The sequence below is a fragment of the Echiichthys vipera genome (genome assembly GCF_963691815.1).
Source record: "Echiichthys vipera genome assembly, chromosome: 7".
Lineage (NCBI taxonomy): Eukaryota > Metazoa > Chordata > Actinopteri > Perciformes > Trachinidae > Echiichthys > Echiichthys vipera.
Genome location: NC_139832.1, coordinates 8,872,652 through 8,882,185, shown reverse-complemented (window position 1 = coordinate 8,882,185; position 9,534 = coordinate 8,872,652). Strand labels below are relative to the sequence as shown.

The window sequence follows — 9,534 nt, the reverse complement described above, 5'->3', positions numbered from 1 at the left end:
CTGTCTTAAATGGTTTCTAATTTGTCCTTGGGAACATGAATAAAATCATAAATGATACTGGCCACATGTTTCAATTAGAAAGTTAATTAAACAAAACATGGAAGTACCAAAAACTTACTATTTAGATCTAAATGTCACACTTGTTTCCTTTGCATGTAGGTGAAGTCGTGGACAGCAAGTCAGGACATGGGTAAGTATTGATGTTGTGAATACTTAATGTTCACACAACTGAAAACTCAAGTATAAAATCCTTTCATTTATCTTGTTTTCATTAGGATTTGCCGCCATCATCCACTGGAAGGAAAATCCAGTTTCTGCAGTTCTTCACACATCTGCACTTTTAACCTTGTCTTGATTGTGTTGCGTGGGATGAGCTAATCCACAGTTTGAGTGTTTTTTTAGGTTGACAATCTTAATTCCGTATAGTTAATGACAACATTTGAGCAGTGAAACGCTGTTGACTGATGCGTTGTGATATATTTTACAGAACTCTGTAAGGCAGTGGTTAGTGAGTTGTCTTTAACATCAATCTTGTTTAGCTAAAACTTCACTGTGCGCTTGTGGGCTGCAACTTGAGTCAAATAAAACAAGGTCCATCTCCATTCAGATAGTTTTTCATTATGTCTTTAATGACGCTTTTCTTTCGGGAAATCCTTGCTCAATTAATCAAACCCCTATGTGTTTCTCAACCGCAATACTGACGGCCTACCTGACGCAAGAGCTTGTTAAAGTGTCCTGTAACAGCAGTGGGTCTTCTCCAACAGACAAAAAAACATCTAGAGGGGAATACAGATATCAATGTAATTTAACTTTTAACCTGGTTTTTGATGGTATATTTATATATATATATATATAATGCTAAACCTTAGTGTCATCTGGGTCCATAGTGTCCGCAGTCCTGCATGTGGTTGTTGCAGGTTTCTGTTCTGCATCAGCAACAAACTTGTGCCTCAAAAAAAATAAAGCTGACCTATTTAATCATGTTATGTAAAATAGTAGAATAATGTGTAATAATAAGGGAGTATTAGTGGAAGTGTGTCCTTGTTTACGTCTGCAAACTTTTCTAAAAAAAGGAATAATCCGAAGTGCTATAATGTAAAATATATACAAAACCTATGTGCATCCACCTGGAGTGCTTTATTATTGCTTAAATTCAATTAAAGAGGCACTTTAGAAGTTTGTTATTGTGAGCAAATGCACAATGGTGGAAAATGGAAAGGAGACCATGATGCAATGGGAAACACAGTATGATAGCAATAATGTTTTCTCCCTTAATGTAGAGGAAAAGTAAGGTTTTCTTTGGCATGGACTTTAAATCTCCCCTCCTCTGCATTTGGAAACCCTAAGATGACTTTTTACTCCCAACAAGTGAGAGAAAAGTTGGGCAAGTGAGCCACCGAGTGTCCGTCTGAAGGAAAGTCACCAGAGAAGAAAAGAGCGTCTACCTTCCAGGCAACATCCTGAAGATAATCACGTCCCTGGAAGACAACAAGAGTGTTTTTCAGAGACTGGATTGGTATGAAGCTGTCCGTATGGCCTGTTGTCAAAGAATGTGGAATAAAGATAAATGGAAAAATACATTTAAGTCAGTATCCAAGTCATGTTCTCTCAGGTAAATACTATATCCATTAAATGATTTGGCTTAAACTTCCCTTTTATGTTTTAAGATTTAGATTTTAAATCTTATTTGACCACTGGAAAACTTGGCAAAGCTATTGGATTATATAGCCATTTCAAATATACTCCCTTAGTTTAGCAGCAGGCACTGTACTGTTTTTGTTATTCTTCATTCATTTTTTTTGTTTTACTTTCTTTTACATTTAAAATTTATTTCTACATTAAGAAATACAATGTTGGTATTGTGAATAACTCTGGAACATAAGGATTTTTTAATAAATATTTCAATTAAAAAATACAATAAAATTAATTTTAAAGTTGTCAAAATAAAAAAAGCTTTAAAAATCTTTCAAAAAATTAAATCCGTCATTTTTATTTTTGTTTTATTAATTTCAGAAAATAACTTGACGTCACCTCAACACTGTTTCAAAGGCGTAGTTTACGTTAACGTTAACAGATTGTTCCGCGTTGCCAGGTAACGAAGCAAGTCAAACCTCACTATGCTCACTAACGTTAGCTTCCTGTTGGACAACTAATGCTTCGCAACACGAGTTAAATTAAACATATAGTTGCCGAAATTAAGTGTAACACACATATTTCATTTAACAATTTATATATTAACTGCTTTTAAAATATATTGAACATATACTGTGTATTGGTGACTTTGTATATAAATAGAAACTTTTTTACTAATCACTCAGCGAAAGATTTTGGTCGGCCACTCTGAGCTGGGGCAGAGGGTGTGTTGCCAGTTTGGGCGGATTTCAACTACTTTTCAATTAAGTGAGTGGGTAAAATTGTTTTGCGTAGGTTGTGAATCGTATTTCGGGCTACTTGTCTGTATTATTTGGGCAGTTTATAACAACTTATTGAAACTTTAGTCCTATTTGAATTGTAATTCTGTCATATATCTCTACATAATTGTGAAGATGCGAGAAAACTTACCTTTTAAAGTATGTTACCATTATCCAAAAAAACGTTTATTTATATTGTTTGATTATAGATTATAATTCAATGTTATGTTTTGAGTTTACCTATTGATACTGATAAAAAAAAACAGATGCGGACGCGATAGCACTTTAGTTACTTTTTGTAAATCCAAATTTGGCAACATTAGCTAGCCGGAACCAAGGCTAATGGAAGGAGGCTGGGACAACAACAAAAAACATCAAAAACAGTCTTAGCTTTAGGGTATGACACATGCGCAGTAACATCTGGTCTGCAATTGCCGAGGCTCAATTCAATTCAATTTTATTTATAGTGCCAAATAATAACAAAAGTTATCCTAGGACACATTACAGAGTAGGTAAAGACCACACTCTGGCTTATTTATGATTTACATAGTCCCAGCCGCTCAAAACAGTTATAAGTATTATGTTTTAGAGTTGTGACCTTGTTCTGGAAAGTAATCGTACTTGATTTGTGTGTCACTGATTTTGTCACTGTCCCTAACTTTATTTGTGTTATCAATAAAGATTTTAAAAATGAAAAAGAAAGAAAGAGAAACGCCCAAAAGCACCAAAAGATCACCTGACTGGAAACCATCACTTTATTTCTAACACCATCTGCTGTAAGCATGGGCTGTAACCCTGTGTGTGTGTATACCTATATTTTTAAACGTTGACGGGTTTTTATTCCATACACAGCATGAAGCAGGTTTTATTGTAAGAGGATGTGGAGTGTTTCGTTTTCATTTATTTGTATTTATTCTCCCCGTTATTTATTTCTAGCAGAGAGGGCCCTCCGAACAAACGTAAACAAAGGATTTTAACACCTTATCCAGACATCTGAGGGCCGTTCCTTTTTATCTCTTCTCTGAATATAGTTTATATTCTTGATTTTTTATTTAACTTAGTAATTATACATTTTAAATAACCATAATAAACGCCTGCCTATGTGAATGAGATAATAAAAGTGATATATTACACCCACCTGCGTTTTTATGTATATTTATTCATATTTTACTAACAGTGTGTGTTGCACTCATTCTTATACACTGTTTGACTTTTAGGCTGTGATTTCATTGTTTCATATTATGAAATGCATGCATCAACACTAAAGCACTTTAAAACTCATTTTTAACCTTTTATCCTGGGTACATATACGTATATATGTGTGTAACTTTTAAACTGCACAGGCACACCGTTTTAATAAATTATTTAACGTTTTATTTATTTTATTTTATTATTTTAACTTATTTTAATTTTTAAATGAGATAATATGAGGCCACCTCATGATGTCTTTTTTGTGCAGGAAGGAGGGTACTTAAATAACTAAATCATCTCCGGCTGGTAACCTGGATCTCTTTTTAAACACAAATTTACATTTTAACCATCATTTTAACCTTTCACAACCGACCCAGGTCTTTTTAAGTTGGTTTTGAAAGTGTTTTAATGACAGAAAGTCCCCTTGTGCCCCGTGGTGTAGGCTAAAACCTAACAACTCCGCTCCAGTACCACTGCGCATGCGCTATACCCCAGCGCTCAGCCTCCTGCCGTTAGCCTTGCCCGGAACAAGGGCACAGAGCACTGTTGACAACTGTAGCTTGTCAGCGAAACTTCCCCAGTTTTCAGAACAATGAGCCCTTCAGCGTTAGTTTGGGTGGGTTTGGTAGCGGTTTTAATGTCTGATCGTCAGCGCTAAACAACTATAAGGCTCCTGGTGATTTATCAGGTGAGTCGGTCAAGAAATTTGACTCGTTTCAGAGCATCTTCAGCTAACAGCGCTGAGCTAAAGACGCAGCAGCAGCATGGGCGACGGCAGCTTGATTCCCAGGTTCCCAGGCAACATGAAGGCGTTTCTGGGGATAGTGGCCGGAGCTGGAGCCTCATACGGGTTATACAAACTCCTCAGTGGGGGGAGCTTCAAAAGAAACAAGAAGAGTGCTGCCAATGAAAGTCCCGGTGGCGTCAGGAGCAGCCAGCCCAGTGAAGTCACCCTGCAGCCGGGCAGCCTGCTGGCCAGAGTGTCCGGGCTGGATGTTGTGTGTCCTCGACCTGCGGATGTTGCATCAGGTAAGAACCGTGCTCATAATACAGCTTTGACCCCCACTGCATCTAAAACCTGTGTGACTCTTCCAGCAAAAGGGATATACTGTATAATAACATACTGTTACACTTTCTTAATGTCCCCTTTTCAGTCTGGACGTGAACTTTCCGCATGTACACCTTTTTATCACATTTGCACTAAGTATCAATCCACCTCATTGCCCATTTGCGCCTGTTTAACACGTATATATTTGTTGTCTTTTTGTCTTTTAATTCTCTTAGGTTTGTAACTTATTTATCTATTTATTATCAGTCACTCTTTTCTTTCTTTTTGTCATTGTGGAACATCTGCTCTACGTGCCCTACCTTAAATTAGCCCCTGGGGATAAATCAAGTTTTCTTGAATCTTGAATTCTATTTTATTTGTTAATTTTTCTTTATTTTTTTGTTTATTTATTTTTAAATTCTGAATTAATTTATATATTGGATACTTAAATATATTAGTACGTTTATTTATTTTTTTAAATACATAATATGCAAGCAATTATAATATATATTTGAGAAGAATATATGAAAAATAAATTGTATTTTGTAAGATACTTGTTAAGTAAAGTAAAAAAATATTTAACAATAATAAAGGATTTATTTTAAGAAATGTATGACAGAGTAAGCTGTTAATAACAATGAATTATGAAGAAGGGGTGGGATTAAAAATGTGAAAAAGAAAAAGAAAGGTTGTATAATAAAAATTATTTCCTGTATGACATTTTGACTATTTATGTAACTTGAGCTGCTGTAACGAGTGCATTTCCCCTGTGGGGATCGATAAAGTTCATTATATTCCTTCTATTGTTAATGTTTTTGAAACGTTTTCATAGCATATGAACAAAATATAAAAATCACTACCCAACTGAAACATTAATTCTGTTCTATTATTCTATTATATATTTATTATAATATCTCAAGATGATTTCTCACAAAATATAGCCTCATCTTTGATATAAAGACATTGCTATAAAATAATATGGAGATCTTTTGACTGTAAACAGTAACGAGCTGGGTGGTACTCTGTCTCCTGCAGTACAAACAATTATTATTTTTATTTTATTTGTGATTATTTTTGCTCAATAGATGACATCATCCACCAGTCTCCTGGAAACCTTGATCCCCAGCACTTGAAGATGCTGCTGTCGTGTCTGCAGACCAGCAACAATCCCCCCGACAGATGTCGCATCCTACTTACGTTAGGAAACTCTGCTGCCTTTACTGTCAATCAGGTAAGAAAACTATACTTTCTCAAAATTTCTATGTATTTGCTTTCAGAGATTTAAGTTCTGAATATATTTTTTTATGTATAATTTGTCTTTTTTACTGATCCTCCAGAACCTGATACGAGAATTTGAAGGGATTCCTATCATAGCTGGTTTCCTCTCCGATTCTGCGGCAGAGGTTAGAGTGCAGACTCTGAATGCTTTAAACAACCTGTGTATGAACATCCAGAACCAGGAACAGATAAAGGTATGTTGCTGTGTGCTGTGCAGCAAATATCATACAATCTGTTACTGAATATGAAATCCTTTTGATTATGTTTTGTGTTCCTGTCTCGCAGGTTTATGTGCCACAAGTGCTGGAGCTGATTGAGATGTCAGCGGTGAATTCTGACCTTCAGCTCGGCGCTCTCAGGCTGCTGACGAACCTCTCAGTCACGGATAAACACCAACACCTGCTGAAGGGATCGATTACACTTTTACTCTCTCTGCTTGTTGTGAGCCGTGAAGCATTACAGGTTGGTATCTTTACAGGCTGCACCTGGTTGATCTTCACATTTTTTAAGACCATTTTAGAACATTTGAAAAGCGTAATGCTTGTTTTAAGACAGGACATGTGAATGCAATGTGATTTTTTTAAGTGTTTCTAATGTTTGATTTCAGGTTCAGGCTTTGAAAGTCCTTGTGAATTTGTCATCCAATCCAGACATGATGGATGACATTGTTCAAGCTCAGGTAAGAATTTAGGGAATGTAAAGGTTAGTTAGCATTGTTCTGTGTTAATAAGAGGTCATCAAGAGTGCAGTGCAGTTTTCTATTTAGTCAATTAAAATCCTCATTTCAACGATGGTCTTTTTCTGCTTTTTTGCTGTAGGCACCAGCTTCTGTTGTGCTGCTGTTTGACGCACGAACAGCCCCCGCGGTGCTGCTGCGACTGCTGACGTTCGCAGGAAACTTAAAGGCCTGGAGGGCTTCTGCCCAGGTGGCTGATGAACTGAGGCGAACGCAGGATTGCCTCTTCCGGGTCATGTTAGATGAGTCTTCGCAGCTCCACAGCAGACTGGTTCAGCTGCTTTCTCACCCCGATGTGGAGATTCAGTCCCAGGTGGCTCGCATCTTGACATAGACCTCCCTCTCTGCACTCTTGATCCATGCACAGCTTTTGCTCCCACACGTTTTTGCCAAAGCCACCAGCCCATTACCGTTCCAGTTCAATTATAAATATGTTGACATTTATCTTAATTTAAAAAAAAAAGACCGCTGCGTATCCTGCTGTGGATACTCAGCTCTCACTCCTGCACTCTCAATATCTACAGTGTTCCCTAGATCAATATTATTACCACACAAATGATCTTTTCCACCTCACCAGCCACTCTTCCCTGGATTCCACGTTCTTCCGCTACAATTAATTGATGTGCAACGAGTTGAGTAGGAAGAAACCATCCTTCATCATCATTTCTTCTCATCACCAGACACTTTTTTCCTTCAAAGATCCACAGTGCCCTTCCTTCTGAGAATGTCCCCTACTTTCTCTGAAGACACGTTCCAGGTGAAACTTTTGAACCCAGACCCACTGCCAAACACTTTCTAGAGAATGTGTCAGAACGACCTGTGCAGCGCGACCCAACTTAACCCTCCTGCGGCTCAGAGAGACACTTCGATGGGGAGCTGCGGAGGTTTCTTGCTGCACACCTGAGCATGCCTTGGAGACACAGATGAATGGATGCACTAACAGCTCCGGTCCCTTGCTAATTTATCGACATGTTGGATTTAAAGATCATGGTCTTTAAGATGTTTTATTTATGTTTTTCATTTGAGAGTCAGTGCAACGTGACTTCAGAAGAGCCAAAGTAAGGTCGACTATCAGGGTGGTTGGTCTCGCATTCAGGTTCTGTGTTTCGGGAAGAACCTGTAGTCGAGACAATGCCTCCATCGCATTAAGAAGAGCGAGTACAGGTGGTTGGGTCACCAGGGCAGGAGTCAACCTGGGTAAACTTTGACTTTGAAGTTGTACCAACCACATCTGTTGCACCAGGACATCCCACCCATCTCTCAGAAACACCTGCAAATCCCCTCAGGGAGGAGCAGGAGGAAGTTGCAAGGGAAAAGGATGTCTGGACTGTTACAATTGTTTTCAATATGGTGCAGATATGCAGCTTGGATATGAATGGAGGAGGGGTTGACCTCTGACAAAGCGGTCTGTAATAATGACGATCACTGTATTTTTATGCATATGATTTTTATTGAATTACCGGAGATTGAATGTTAAATACAAGCATTGTTATTTTAAGTTATGCACTAAATGTCATGGGGCTGGGAGTGACAGATCCACATGTTTAGCTGGAGGACTGAAGCTGTGAGTCCATCTGCTGACTTGTTAAGAGTCAGCGGATTGGTGTGGGTGCACACCTCTAAATTGCATGGAAAATGTGACTATTATCTCAGAATATGATTTTTAATGCAAGGATGTTATGGCATGAGACAGTCCAGGTGTTAAGAAATGCTGCACATTTGTTTGGAACCCAAATCCTAAATATCTCTCAGGCAATATAGTTTACCAGAACAGGTGAAGGCAGATTTACGTGTGACCTGAATTATCATATTTATTTAATGAAGCTAGTGAGTATTTTGCCTATAAAATGAGAAATCTATGTTTGTTATGTCTGTTTGAATAGTTCAATAAATACCCTATATGACAAATTTATGGCTGTCCACATTCTTATTGCTGCGGTTTACTCAAATATATCTCACCTAAAAGCATCCACTGAATTTGTGACGGGAGCTTTTATCAAATAGATTTTCTCTGGTAGGACGCTCCATATGGTTCCCCAAACAGAGAGGTTAATATGCATCAAAGAGTTGGAACAAACTTGACTGAGCTTTAGCTACCCCAACTTTAAATCCTTGTGTGGGTCAACCTTCAAAAACACTGAATCCTACATTCCCCATAATGCAACCACAGTGTATTTTCTGTGTTCCCTGAGTGATTAAAGCTTCACTTCTTCTCTGGTTTGTAACCCAGGCTTCCTGTAAAAGAACTGAGGTCTGTAGCTGATTTGTAGCTCGGGGGTGTTCGGCCCAAGTTCATCCACTACCAAGGTGCACGAAGAAGGGAAAGAAGTCTGAAGAGGTAAAAACTCCTGCAACATTTGTTGTCAAATAGAACAACTTCTTTATTGCAAAGTCAAAGTCAGCCTTCAAGTCCACAAGCCGAGGTCTTACAATAAATGTGTTCTAGTATAAAACAAGTGTTGCTGAAGTTTTGTCCTCTAAAGAACTGAGGTCTCAAACAAAATTTTAAATGATTTTCTCAGGCTGTAGAAAGCTCCTCTCACGCCCCTTTTGGACCAACCCAGACCTTGTTCTGGTGCTGGTGCTGGTGCTGGTGCTGGTTCACTGTTGGTTCAACTCGGGAACCTTCTAAGAACCGGTTTGGTTTTCCACAGGCTGGAGAGCCCCGTCATCACGACACTATACGTCTGAGGTTTCCCCAGAAATGCCAACGCCCACTTCAAGCAGAACAACAATGGTGGACTACAACGCACTTGTATGTACATGTTTATGTTTGCTGTCCGAGTTGTTAATAGTTCTTTGATTTTCTGAAAGGAACTGGCTATAATTATTGTGCATAAGTGTGAATAAACATTTTTTTTTAAACTTAA

The 9,534-nt window shown here is 38.1% G+C and overlaps 1 protein-coding gene across 1 annotated transcript; it reads left to right on the top strand.

Moving 5' to 3' along the window:
* Positions 1 to 4,195: 4,195 nt before the first annotated feature.
* Positions 4,196 to 8,485, top strand: armc10 (armadillo repeat containing 10). Its single transcript, XM_083916296.1, has 6 exons — positions 4,196 to 4,631; positions 5,736 to 5,881; positions 5,988 to 6,122; positions 6,214 to 6,390; positions 6,536 to 6,607; positions 6,747 to 8,485. Exons 1-6 carry the CDS (start codon positions 4,367 to 4,369, stop codon positions 6,996 to 6,998), a joined length of 1,047 nt encoding a protein of 348 aa, XP_083772422.1. The 5' UTR covers positions 4,196 to 4,366; the 3' UTR covers positions 6,999 to 8,485.
* The last annotated feature ends 1,049 nt before the right edge of the window (positions 8,486 to 9,534 follow it).